Source organism: Zonotrichia albicollis, chromosome 4 (genome assembly GCF_047830755.1).
Source record: "Zonotrichia albicollis isolate bZonAlb1 chromosome 4, bZonAlb1.hap1, whole genome shotgun sequence".
Taxonomy (NCBI): Eukaryota; Metazoa; Chordata; class Aves; order Passeriformes; family Passerellidae; genus Zonotrichia; species Zonotrichia albicollis.
The window spans coordinates 50,223,943-50,238,334 of record NC_133822.1 but is presented as its reverse complement, the minus strand read 5'-3'; the positions used below and the strand labels follow the sequence as shown (position 1 = coordinate 50,238,334).

Sequence of the window (14,392 nt, the reverse complement as noted above, 5' to 3'; positions counted from 1 at the left end):
ATGAAACACTGAGCAGGTCCCCATCCATACAGGATGCTGACACATCTCATTAGTTTGTTTTTCCCTACAGATGGACGGTACTCTTGACATTTCAACGTGCATAAATTCAAAACACTTAGATAAAACATTGAAACACATCCAAATTTCACAGCCACAATCAACAGACTCTTACAGATACCTGCTCACTTGGTGCATCTTTTTTCAAAAGCATTACCAGGACTAAAGAGGACTCAGATACAAGCAGTGGCGAGAAGGTGCAGCATCAAGCCGTAATTCCTCCAACCACTGCAGAGCAACATGGTCTTCACAGCTCTTCAGGGAGAGGGAGAACCTCAAGCTGTGGCAACTCAGATTATCTTGAATAATAGAAAAACAATCCATAGTAGGGATATAATTATGCACCAAGATTCAAGAGAAGTTGTCTACATTTAAATTGCTGAAGGATCTACAACTCTAGCTTCTGTATTTCCAGTTATGTGTGTCTCTAATGTTTCAGTGTACAAGAAACTCTGATCAAAAACTTGTCATTTAGAATTTATACCCTTTACAGCTCCCAGATACCCACAAAAAAGAAACTTGTGCCTGTCAGTGGCAAATATTGTTACCGCTTCAAATTCTATGTGTTGCTATTCTTTGAGGCAAGCTGGAGTATTTGCTGCAATCACTCACTGCTGACAAATCTAACTGCATTTCTGACAGACATGAACAAAAACTGCTTCTGCCTCTGCAAAAAACAGAAATCATTTATTTGCACTTATCTCACACTTTCTTTCTACAAGAGGGGAAAAAATCTTGGTTGTGACCCAGACACAGCAGACAATCATCTCTCAGCTACCAGTGAAGACCATACCTTCATGAAGATCCCACAAGATTTCACAAATTCTTGTAATACCACAGCTCATAAAATGCTGTTAACTTTGCTATGCAGATCACAAGAGATGTATATGATTTTTGCCCGCTCTCAGTTCCTTTCATGTTGAAAGGGCACTAGGGAGCAATTGTTACCTCTTTTCCATCCTTGTGTTAGAATCCTCCCCATGCCAGCTGGTTTTAAGAGAAAGAATGAAAAAACTGACACAGTGTGCCTGTGCCCTTTGCATGCTGCTGAAAACCAGCCCTAGAGCATCATCTTATCCCACCTGGCAAATGGTCTTCACCAACACTCAGTTTAGCAAATGGAGAAAGACCAATGTCCAAGACACAGTTCAATCAAGACTGAGGTGAAAAGAGACAGAAGTGCCAACAAGAACAAAATAGGTACAGTTTGTAAACGGCATTTTCTTATTAATCTGTCTCCTAGTATTAGTGTTTTCCAATCTGAGATTTAATGGTTGTTTCAGATGCTTCTGGAGGAGGGGAATGAAGCTGGACAAGCCAGCCTCTTGTGTCAGCAGCTGAAACTGACATTTCCTCCCATTTCTGTCCTCATCACTTCTTCACCTTAGATGTAAGCAACTAGAGTGCACTTTGCGTACCACAACTGACCAACTGTTCACGTATTAGATTCCACACTAAGTCTAGGCAATGCCTTCCCTGGAGTAAAAGATGATCTTCCACGCATCTCTCTCCAAACATTCATCCCCAAAACCCAGTCTTGATTCTTAGGGCTGCCACTGTGAACACATATTCTCCTCACAAAAGTTTTCTACCATCCAGGTTATACTTTAACTTTTCAGGAGGCATGTGACACACATGAGATAAAGATAGACAGAAAGCCTCTACAAGGTTTCTAATCCTAGGTCTGCAGCTCTCTTCAGTTTCCAAGAATCCATGTAAGCTCAAGAAGAAAAAGATTCCTCTTGCCTTACTAGGTGAAAGACTGTAATACAAAGAACAGCCACCCTCAGCCTTCAGTTGAAAATAAGCTGATTTTTAACATGTACCTGGCAAGAGCATGAAGCATATCCACTGTGAAGTGGCCTCATTTGATCAGATGCAAATTGCTAACCCACAATAACATGATTAAATTCAGTAACATATCTTTCCCTTATCTGAAAAACTGATTCTCTTCCAGCTTAAGATGAGCAGACAAGCTCACGCAGCAGTAACCTCAGGGATAGATGCTTGTTGTCAGCACATCTTCCATGAGACCATGCTAGTTTTGTATTTGAGGCAGGATTCACAAAATACCTGTGCATCTTTTTTATCCTTGAGTCCTGGGGTTTAAAACGTTTCCTACTGTTTCCTTTAAAATGTTTCCTTGAAGTTCACCTGATTTCCCTGTCAAGTGTGAACATGGATAGAAAAGCAGAAAATAAAAATTCAGTATTTCCCTCCTCCTTGACCTTCCTTCCTGGTCTATTTAACAGAGGAAAAACAACTGTGGAATGAATATTACTTAAAACTAAAATCAAGACCAAAGCATACTTAGATGTTTTAATTTCTCAAATTAACATGTGTGTACATTAAGGGATCTCAAGCAGTCCCACAGTGTAGAGCATACAAGATGTAGAAGTAGTATTTTCTGTACTCCTGGCAAACTTGATTGGCTATGAAGTTGAAACAGGAGTTCCATTAAACACGTTCATTTAACTTGATTGGAAGGAATATTGAACAAAATTAATTCTAGTAACATTTTTCTTCTTAAAGTATTTATGAAGATGTCACCCCAGAAAGTGTTTTAGGTGGTTACAAGATCTGATTTATATCTTAGGCAAAAGACTGGGGAGGAGGGAAGTGCGCCCTGAATTTTAAAGGCACTGTCTTACACTAGCACATCTTCACATGTCATTTTTGAAATGACAGGGTATACTGCATCAGTTATACATTACAAATCTTTTACTTAACACAGAGCACAATTTCTTTCCTCTAAAGGAGAGGACTTCTTGCAATAATTTTGGCAGTGAAAGCCAGAAGCAGCACAGCCACTGCAGAGTACTGCTCGATTACAGAGCAGGCAGCAGAATACCATGAGCTGTGCTGCAGTACACACAGAAAAGCAGCTCTCCACTTCATATCTTAAATATGGCTTTAGTCACTGAAAAGCAGCACAATATGATTTTTTTTTTAAGGTGACGTAAGTATCCCACATAATTTCCAGTCAAGACATCTAAAAATACTTGTTGAAATACCACTGATTGCCACCCCTCAGAAGAGAATCTTCACCACCACAAAGCACTCTCACAAACATTAAACTCTACATGCAAATATATGCTCTGATGCTTGAAACATTATCCCAGGTTATTCTCCTTTACTCAGAGTATCAGTTGTGGCCAAGGTGAGCCAACAGCATTGACCACGTCTCTGCTACTTCATTTCAGCAAGACTGGCCAATTTCCATTAGCAAAATTCTGATTTTATCGAGTTTTTGGATAACCTCCATTTCAGCGCATGACTTGTAGGAACAACGATCACAGGCTGCGCTAAGGACTTTCTGCAGTAGATATTCAAGATAGAAGAGGGGCTCTGAAGCCAGGAAGGGACAAACAAGGGTACCAACACACTCAACTCCACTAGGAGCAAACTCAGTAGGTCTGCACAAGGTTATCACCATTTGCAATATCCCAAGAGCTCCTCACATCAAACCAATGCAGCTCCTTGGATAGTTTTTAAGTTGATTCCTTGCACCAGCACATGCTGTGGCATGCACTGCAATGTGGCAACACTGCCATCCAGTTCCTGACTCCCAAGATGAACTGGGCACCAAGGGAAATACAACAGCCTTGAAGTGCTCCCCAAAGCAATGCTGCATTGGTTTGGAGTGAGAAAAGAGTGTTGGTACCCAGTGAACCTTCTATGCTGCAGTGCCTTGAGGATACAGCCCCCACATCCTCTTTACCAAATCCACCCACCCCTCAAGCCTCACATCCTAGTGCCCACAGCTTCCTTCCTTCCTCCCTTCCACTGCTGAGGACCTAAGGGCCCGATCAGCTCCCTAGAGGTGCATGCAGAAGACACAGAGCTCTGTAACATTTATGGGGAAAAAGCCTGGGGAAAAAGTCTGGTACAAACCACTCATAGCTCACCATAAGGAAATCTTTGCCTTCCCAGTTTTCCCAGCACCTCCAGAGCTGACTTTTTCCAGTTGAAATGTTCTGCTACAACCAGACTTGAAATTAAAGATGTGCAGCACCTGTTTATTATGATGGAGAAGGGGGTTATGGACTGTGGATATAATAAAGCCAGCAGGAGAGGCTTCCCTGAAGGGGAAAGTCAGCAGGAGGCAAAAGGATAAACTGGCATTACTTACCTGCTCACTTCTTTTTTGAAATCTTGTTTAGTTTGTGGTTGTAGGTACTTTTCTGGTTTGGATGGGTTGTTTTATCTCTTTTCCTTTTGTAGTTTGTTTCACAAGTGATCACCACCAAAAAACTTCAGCACCAAATTAACTTAGCAGGTCTGTATTGTTATACAGGAAAATTACTACTAGTCAGTCCTACTGGTGTTCATAGGGTTGAATAAAGACTAGCTTCTCTCACAGGAACAAAACACTGATTAAAACAATCAGATTACATGAACATAAAATCAAAGAAAACACACAAGCATTTAAATGTTTCCTATTCTTATCTTCAGTATGAGTGTTCTTATCCCATACACACAAGCATTTGGGATGGATATTTTATATCCTATATAAAGGCATACTTGTATATGCAACATAAATACAATTTATATTACTAAATATTTCATATTCAGTATTACTCCCTATCTAAATCATAGAAAGCTATCAGCTACACTGTTAGTTTAAAATAACAGTATTTACATTCACAAAAGTCTTCTGATAGCACAACGTACATAAAACGTTCTGCAGACTAACTGAATGGAAATATTTTCTAGAAACAGAAGAGGGGGATGTTAGCATAACTGGCTCCGAACCAGAATTTAACTGTATTTGTAATTGCCTTTTACTCAATGCCACACTAAACTCCTACATTAGCTAAAGATGCACCTTCATTTCATTACTGCACTAGCCGTTTTTCTGCCTAGCTTGAAAGCTTTATTTCATCTATTCTTCATACTCAAGAACTATTAAATTCAATACTGATTAAATATTTTGACCATTTAATATTTTTCCAAGTCTAAATCATGATTCCAGTGATTGGAATCCTGTTAAATTATTAGCTAAAACTTAAGCACTATACAATGCAACATACTTCAGAAGGCAATCATTTACTTTAGGCAGAGCAGAGATTTTTTTCTTTATACAATTGAAATACAATAAAGAAAAGTATCAGTGGTAAGACTATTAGCATATAAATCTATTCACTCTCATAATAAAGATGAAAGAGGTTAAACAGAAAAAGGAATAAACAAGAACTGTTAACAAAACAGTATTCTGACATTAAACCCATCAGGGCAAAACCACCACTTATTGTTTACTCTGAATAAAGACAAGTCCGCATGTTACAGTTCATGACACAACATTTATTCAGAATAAAATGAGAAAATCTTGCCAGTTTCTGACACAACCAGATTAGACCCTTTCTAAAGTTCCCTCATCTGCAAACGCATTTGATATATTTTGACAACTGTCACCCATCCTATTTCTGTGATTCCTCTGCTACACAGATTTGTGACATAAAGAAATATGACCACAGATCTTAGTAATGATGTATTTACTGACAGTAAAGCCTCAAAAGCTTGCTTTTCACAGCTGAAGCACCTTGCGCTTATTTCAGCAACTATTTTCATGATGTCATATGTTTGTGATGAACTTCCCATTAGGGACAGAATTTACTAGTCAGAAGGGTAGCAGTTCTGCAAAAGACCTCCACTTGCAAAGCAAGCAAACAAGACTTCTTTCACACAGTAATCAGAATCACCTCCCTCCTTTTGAATACTGGGAGAACTGTTGTTCCTAGCAGGAGAGCCAGCTATCCAACACGGCAGCAACCAAACCCAAATGTCCTGCCTCGGGACTCCCCATGCTACCACGGAACTGACCTGTAAATCAAAGACATAACTCGACGGGCACACCTAAGACTAAATGGTGAACCAACCTCTTTTGTCTTTGACCCACAGGCTGAAGAAGGTGCAAGAAACAGAACACCCACCCATGACAGAAGCCCTCTCTGAGGAAGGGGCAAAGACACGTTTTTATTATAACAGATAGTTTATTCTTAAGAGCGACCAGAAACCCTCTCGGTTCCGACATCACCGACCCGTATGGTGGGGTTCGGGGACCCGAGGCCGACCCGGGACCGCTGCCGGGACTCGGGGCAGCTACTGCGGCCACTGCTCGCCGCCGAGGCGCGACCGTGCCGGATCACCGGCGCCCACCGGGAGGGACGGGACAGGTCCGGCAGCGGCCCGGGGCAAAGCCACACACGGAGAAGTTTCGCGAAGTCACTTCGGAGCCACCTTCTCACCCCTGCGCCTCACGGCCCCCCGGCTGTAGAAGCCCGGCCCGGGGCAGCGCGGGCGGCAGCACCGCGGACGAAAGTAAAGTTGGTGCGGAGGCGGCGGGGGCCGGCCCGGTGTCGCCCCCCGCAGCCCCCGCTGCAGCCGCGGCGCCCGAGCAAGATGGAAGGCGCGGGGCCGGCCGCCCGTCCCACCGCGGGGCGGCTGCGGCCGTGCCCGGCATGGGCTGCGGAGGGGGCACCCGGCGGCGCCGCAGACCCCGGCCCGCCCGCCCCGCCTGCCTTCCCTCGCGGCGGGCGGCTGGCGCCCCGGGGCTCCACGCTCACCTCGCTCCGGCTCGGCTTGCAGGCAGATGGGGATGTTCTTCTTCCAGCCCGGCATGGCTCCGCGCTCCCCGCTCAGCGCTGCTGCTGCGGCGGCGACGGGGGGCGGCTCATGGCAGGGCGAGGCGGCGGCGACCCGCGCTCAGGGGAAGTCGGCGGCTCCGGCGGGCAGCGGCGGAGGGGCGGCGGCCGCGCGGTGGGAGGGAGAGAGGGCGGGGGAGGGGAGGCGGCGGAGCTCCGCCAGCCGGGGGACAGGAGGGAGGCAGGCGGGGAAGGAAGGCGCGGGCTCGCCCCGGTTCAGCCGGGGACCGGAGAGGGTGGGCGGGGGGATTGTGGGAGGCAGAGGAGGCGCGGAGCGGTGCCCAGCCCCGGCCCGGCCCGGCCCTGGCGCCGCCGGCAGGTGGCCCGAGCCGGCGGCCGCACAATGGAGAGCGCGGGGCGGCCCCGCTCGGCACGGCGGGCCCAGGTGGGGCGGGCGGGGCGCGGCGCCTCTCGGCCGCCAGGTGCGGGCCGGGCAAGGGGCTGCCCCGGGGAGCGGGCCGGGGGCTGTGGCACCGGGGTAACTCCGCAGCCGTGCGAGGGGCTGAGCTCCGGCCCCCGCGTGGCCACAGCGGCGCGGCCATCCCGGCGGTGCCTCGCCTCGCAGCGTGACAGGGGCTCGTCCCTTTCCCTCCGCAATTCCTGACTGGCCAGTTTCCCTGCACCCAGGTGTGCGAAAGCTGGGCTATAAGGAGTTAAAACAGAGGCAAGCTCCAACCAAGGGCAGGAACAGCCCCCGATCACATAAACCCGAATTTGCACCATAAAGAATCCAGGACCCGGTTATGACAGGTCAAATTTCTGTCAGTATTGCAGGCAGTTCGTTACGACCTTTTGACTAAAAGGCCTTAAATCACACCACTAAAATTACTTCTGACACAGCCATGTCCTAACAGGAAACTAATGCTGTGATGATTAAATATTCCTTTTATTTTTTACAGAAAAGAAATTCAAAGTGGCAGGTTTGAATGTCATTTGAAAATAATGATAGCAATACAGCTGAAGCTTTTTAATTTTCTCAGGCACTTCTGCGTACGCTCCTATAGGAGTTTCATCCTGCCTAACAATTATGTTGTGATCATTTTTATATTGTCTGTAACATCCTCACGTTTATAGAAATTATGTAATTTTATGTAATCAAACTACTCCACATGAACCCTTTACTCAGAGGAAAATGTGAAGGGTTTAATTTGTGCTGTAAATTTCATGACGGTTTCCTGACACAGCATTCTTCTGTGTTGACTTTGTGCCAGCATGCCAAGCAGAAAGTGTCTTGGTGCTCATGAAAACCCCTTGTTTAAAATCCCATTGATGAAAGCTGCAGCTCCTGGCTTTTCCTTGATTGCACTTGGGCTGCAGTCTTGTCATCAGCAATGCTGCAGGATCACTGAGCAGTATCAGTGATCCAAACACAGTGGGCATATTCTGGATTTCGGTTGAATTAAGAGTATGCAATGACAAGTTCTTTTTGTTGACAACACTCTTGCACCTGTGAGAGGACAGGTGATACTTGATCTAGAACAAAACACAGCAATGTGCAGTTAACAAACCAGAAACATTTTACCAAGTTACAAGTATCAGACTGGATTTATGTCAGCTTTGAATCATGTCACTATTGGTATTTTTGTTTCCTTATTGGGGACACTTAATTTGGATTCCCTGCATATTTGAAACCCAATCTTGGCAATTTTCTTTTAGAAGAGACCTGTTTATGTTAATATTCTCCTTCCTTTCATAATCCTTTTACTTAAATAATGTTGGGAGGGGCGTGTTATTGGTATTTCTAAAGAAAAATGTGAGTGTGCATGTGAATTTCTAAGCATTATAAAATAAAGAATTCCAGTTAGATTCTTTGCTCACAGGGTAAAACTTCCACACTATGCCTTTGGGGTGTTCAGGCAGAGAAAACTGAGAGAGAAAAGACTCTGCAGCTATTCAGCCCAGCAGGCACCAATACAAGGAGCAGGTGCAGAAAACTGTCCCAAGAGTTCCTGGAGAACACACAGCCAGGAACAGGTTTAAAGGCAATAAAGTGTATAGAAATATAACTACTTTAAAAATAAAATTACTTCGGCATTTACGTCTGCCGTTTCTTAAAAGACACCTGGACTTCCAAGTGCCATGGAATGAAATAAAACTTCAGAGGATTATGTCATCCATCTCCTAAATCTTACATACTACCTCTGATACCCACCTTTTACTCCTGATGTTTCCATTACAAATGATAAAAATACAAACATTGAGCCTTAACATTGTAGTTCTGATCCTCCAGTTGATTATTTTTTTTGCCAGCACTGGAGTTCTGCAAAATTGCAGGTCAGAGGAATAAAGTAGATTGCCCTACTCTTCAGTCCACAATAAGCCATTTTCTAGCTGTTTTTTATAGTGTCATCATTTTGAATGTGAGTAAGAATTCCTTAGGATTGAATGTGGGATTTTTCAGGATCCTTCAGGAGTCATGAAATCCCAGCTGCTGGTTTGGATTTGCTCCAGAAATATGTTTCAAAATGAGGGATAAGTCCTACTTTTTCAAAATATCACTGGCTTCTCAGGAACAAATATACTATACATTAAATAGTTGACAGCATTTGCATCATTAAATGGAATATGTATGCTTGTCTCTGTCTTATGCAGTACTTTACAAATAAATCCTTTACGGCAATGACAGTCTATAATTCCGCATTTCTTTGCCACAGGAGAAGCTTGCATGGGTGCCTGGCTCAAGTTAATTTAATTGCTTTCTCTAACTCACATGAGCTGTTTTACACTGAACAACTGCTTCTGCATATCCCAATGCTACTAATGGAAGAAAGCAGCCACCTGATTTAGATGTGCATTTTATGGTGAATATATCACACAGGTAGCTATAACTTCCTGACAGTTCTCTACTGCCTACAGTTTCTTCCCCAGAGAATTTTAAATTAATCAAATCTTGATTTTTCAAGAAAGCATCCTTTATTTTTACTTGATACTGCAACATGCAGGTTATCTGGAGCATGTATAACGCTAGAATTAATCAAAAGCAAAAGAAATATCATCAAGGAAAGGTTTTATTCTGTGAGCATTCTAAAGAAGAGATTATTTTTTTTTTAATTTCCTGTTCTTATGTATGTCCTAAAGGAAGAAATATGAAGATGATCAGGCAGAGGGTTCAGTTGCTGGAGGAATATAATGTTTCTCAGTAAATGGAGATTTGCACCATAAATTACCTCTAAGCTAGGAAAAATGCCTTGGCTTTTAGGTCTACTAAACTTTTAGGGTTTTTTGTTTTGTTTTTTTTTACTAAAGAACTGACATGTTTACATACACATTTTTGACTACAAGGAGCTTTAGAAGGTATGAAGGAAAATCTCTTCTGCAAATGAAAGCAAAAAATCACCTAAATAACTTTTATAATATTAAGATGTTGCAACTTCTATGGGTTTCTGGATCAAAACTTCCGTATCATTCTGATAAAAATACTTGAGCGTTGTTGTTGAAGGCTCTGTAGTATTTGGCTGTGCCATCTGGGAGAAGGGTAGATTCTGATTCTTTTAGGTGCAAGCCCGAGGCTGTGTTACTCTATTCTTACTAAGTGTTACATAAATGTGTGCAAGTCACATACAAATGTGATTTCATTAAAAAACTGATACCAATCCTGTCAGAACTGAGCACTAGGCAGACCAGAGATGAACTCCATACAGCATCTTCTCTGCCCACTGCTCTTCTATTTTATCATTCTATATTTTCTTTTTATTTAAAAAGTGTCTTATCTTGAAAGCTATTGTCACATTGCTGAACATCAGGTCAAAAAGTTCACAGATGAGACATAATGAGTGTACCAACAATTGATTTTTTTTTTTTTTTAGACATAGTTTTGGACTTTTCTTAACAAATGTTAAGAAAAAATAGTTGGACATCCTGCCATAGAGTGGTAGGCAGTCATTGTCAGCCTCCATGGGGAATATCCACCTTAGGCCAGTGCAGGAGATATGGTCCCTTTGGCTTGCCCTGTTTATGAATCTCTCACATTGGCTAAGTGGGGGATTTCAGCAGAAGAGGAGGATTTCTGAGCCTGTCTGTGGAAATGGGCCCATCAAGAAGTTAAAACCCAAGTTACTTGGTCTGTCAGTTCCAAAAAGATTTAGGAATCAGACAAAATATGAACACAATTAGTTTAGGGAAGTTGGCCACAGCCTTCAAATAAGCAAAAGGGGAAGGTGGGAGTTTTATGGACTGTGTTTGTGTGTTCAGGAACCTGCAATCCACCTGCTGTCCATATTATCTACGTGTGTGACTTGGGATTTAGCCATCTGATGTTTTAAGGGGGCAGGAGGATTTTCTCTATTTCCCTTTAAAGAAAACATTTTTAAGGTTTTACCTCAGTTCCTTGAACTACAGCAAACAAGCTCAGAGTTAGGAGATGTAGATTCTTGGTCATGACAGCATCCTTGGGCCAAACACACACAAATCCCACTAGACAGCAGACTTCTTGGGACCACCTACTTGCCTTTTCCTCTTTTTGTAACTTGCACTAAGATAAAGAGACACCATTTCCCTCAGTGCTCAGGCTTTAAGCTCTGAAGAGATATAGATATCCAAGATGAAAATTTTGGGGGCTGTGCACTGCTAAAATAAAATACCCTAATTAGTGCTTATAACCATTTTGTTTGCACAAAAATGAGTTGTGTAAATCAGCTGCAAAGGGCTACACAATTACCAATGTAATGAAAAAAGAAAATTATGCAAATATTTAATACCCTGACTTATATCTGCCTTTTTGTGCTGATATTGAATTATAAATAAAATAGAGCATTAACTGATCACAACCCTCTCTACAGTCCTACTCAGGAGCACCAAGCTCCATGATAGCCATCACTCAGGGCTCTGCTACCTGCCTGAAGGAAGGCTCCACAATTCTGTTTAATTTCTGGGGTCAGCATAGAAAGGGCTTTCATTTAAATGCTTGGTTCTCAACATAGTCAAGCTGAGTTGTATGGGAAAGAGATAAAGCCTGCAGCAGAATAGGAGTGTAGTTTTGGTTACGACTCAGGGTGTCAAAAGCTCAGGATCAGCCTGAAGAGAAGAATGGGCCATGAAGCATCCTGGCATTAGGAATGCTTAGGGAAAAGACTGAAGAAAACCTGGAGGAAACAAATCCAGTCCTGTTAACTGCCATTCATAGTATTTCTACTGCGAGCATTATGGACAATGATTTCTGATTTCATTGTGACTAATGAGATTGTTATTGTCAAGGAAACTGCCTGTAGTGAAATGGTTTTGCCTCAGATTTGAGAACAGTTCGCATGTTACCTTTTTCTCTCTCAGTCTTTCATGATCCAAGGCAGATTTCATGGAAGGACAGGGGAAAATGAGATAGAGAGCAGACAAATAACTGACAATCTTTCCTTAAAAAGTCAAGGCTGGCAGGTAACCTGTGTGGTCAACTTAAAAAGCTATTTTTCCTGGGGTGCTGGTTTTGCCTGCTCCCAGCATGCTGCCTGGGTGAGGGCACAGGGGGGCCAGTTAGAAGGTGCCAGTTTTGCATTCAGCTCTCATGCTCCTTGTTCAGCAGCCTCTCGGTTCACCTTGGTGCCTCTGGAAGACACAGTACTAGAGAACAGCCCATGCAAAACAATCTCTATTTGGCCGCTCAAATTCCCAAGGTGCTTACACTTTCTTCAGGTGCCTTTCCTGCATATTTCATTGTGATGCTAGTCTGTGTTGAATTCTGGTGAATGTATTTACTTACTTTTTCTGGCAAGCAACCTGCAGCCATGAATACTATTAATGACACTCAGTGCACTTTGGGAAGTCCATTATCAGAAAGCCAGATGCTATTTCAGGCACATTAGTTATGCCCATTATCCACACACAGGCCATATGATTGATTGTCTCATGAATCCTCACAAGCCCAGGAGTAATGGCAGGCCAGTGCTGACCCAGTCATGAACTTCGAGCTGTGAGGGGTAGCCACCTCTATTGTGCAACTGTTTCCACTTCAGGGCAGAAGTGACCCATTTCTGGTGGCCTAGGGCAAGCTCCTGAAATCTATCTGCCTCCAGGGATGGAGGATCTGGAGACACTGCTTGTCATCAGTGCTCCACACTGATATGGTCCTGCCCCTCCTGAATCCATCTTACAGCTGAAGAGTTAATGTGTCCAAGATCCAGCATTTCACAGAACACCTGCCTGTTGCACAAATGCTTGGCAAGCATAAAGGGAAGCTGGAATGAACAGCAGCAAAGTGGATGGAAGGAAAACAACCAGCATGCAATCTCAAGTAAGAGCTCAGTTAAAACCATCAACAGGGACAAAAAAGATGAACTTAGTGTTACTTGGTAACATAAGAAATACAGGCAGGTTTTTACATGCTACAGGCTCCATCACCCCAAGCATCAAACCTTCCTAACTGTAGGGTAGGGGAGGAGTAGCCCCCAAAAGCAATGAGCAAAGTCTGCACTGTGGGTGTCAGAGCCTTGATGTTGTCAGAAGCAGATGAACTGGAACATGAAAGCACACAGCTATGTAGGTGTGCTCCAGCTGCCTTTCAAGACTGGGACCTCAGCTGCCCAGATGCATTTACAATTTCCAAGTTTTGCCCTATATCTTAAAGAAAAGGCTTTTATTTTCTATCTGCTTTGACAAACAGCCATAAAGCTGATGCTCAGCTAGTGTGCCTATCAGAAAAATGTTGGTCACACTTTTTCATTTTTTGAAATGTAGATTAAATTTAGACTTTTAAGGAAATTCAGTATCATTAATGCAAATTTATGTGAATAACTCTATTATCTGTATCTCCTACAATACACAGAACATGGAGCTGATCAGAGGGAAGTTTTTTAAAGGTACTTGAGATAATGTAATGATCTTAAAGAATGTTTGTAAGCCTTGCACCAGAAAAGGAAGAAAACCTGCAATTATACTTTCCAACAGGAAAAAACTGTTACAGAAATTGTTTAAAACATTGAAAAACATTGAGATTAGAGAGGCATAATAAGTATTTCATAATGAATTTTCTACAAAGAAGACAGTGTTTCGTATCAATTCCTTGTCCTATTCAATGCTTACAGCCCTGATTCAGAGGAGGATGCACATATGACAAACTGTAACTTTAATGGTATGGTTACTTCCACTAAGGGAGTGAAAGGAGCTTTCCTGGATCAAGCAGTCCAGCAGGTTCTGTGCAAATCAACACACACAGTAGCATGTATAGATTTGTACTCTCGCTTTGAAACAAATAGGGGAAGGAGTGGTACAGAATTAACTGGTATGAAATATCTGTATGTCTTATGTATGTTCCTCCTGTGGCAAGGTGTAGTTTCTTGATAATAAGCACAATCCAATTATAAATCTCTTTGTTGTCCATTAGCCATTAGTACATATCTTGCCTTAACCATCCTGCATAAAGCAGTGGAACTTCAGAGCTAAAACTAGCAGCATATTTCAGCTTTACTGTAAAGTCTCACTACTACGTAGTAGTAGAGTAGTAGGGTTTTCTCAGACTTAAATTTTTTGAAAGGTCAAAACAGTTTCTTTTTTTATATTAAGTCATTGCATCTTTTTCTATCTGTACATTGTCCTGTTCCCTTATAAATACATGCAAGTTGAATAAATATTTATAATAATCAGTTGTTAATCAGAATTTGAGTAGAACAGTTTATTTTTTAATAAAATACCCATTAAGGACCTGTGTATTGCTTATGTAGGCAAAAGACTTGCATGCACTTTTTTCATTAAATTTGTTTGACTGA

The 14,392-nt window shown here is 42.7% G+C and overlaps 1 protein-coding gene across 2 annotated transcripts in view; it reads right to left on the bottom strand.

Annotated features, from left to right (window-relative positions):
* Positions 1–7,217, bottom strand: part of GRIP1 (glutamate receptor interacting protein 1) — a 305,895-nt gene extending 298,678 nt beyond the window's left edge. For both annotated transcript variants that reach the window (XM_026797175.2, XM_026797183.2), the window contains exon 1: positions 6,624–7,217. In XM_026797175.2, coding sequence (XP_026652976.2) covers positions 6,624–6,678 — 55 coding nt within the window. In that variant the 5' untranslated portion in view covers positions 6,679–7,217. The remainder of the gene's footprint in view (positions 1–6,623) is intronic.
* Between the last annotated feature and the right edge of the window lie 7,175 nt (positions 7,218–14,392).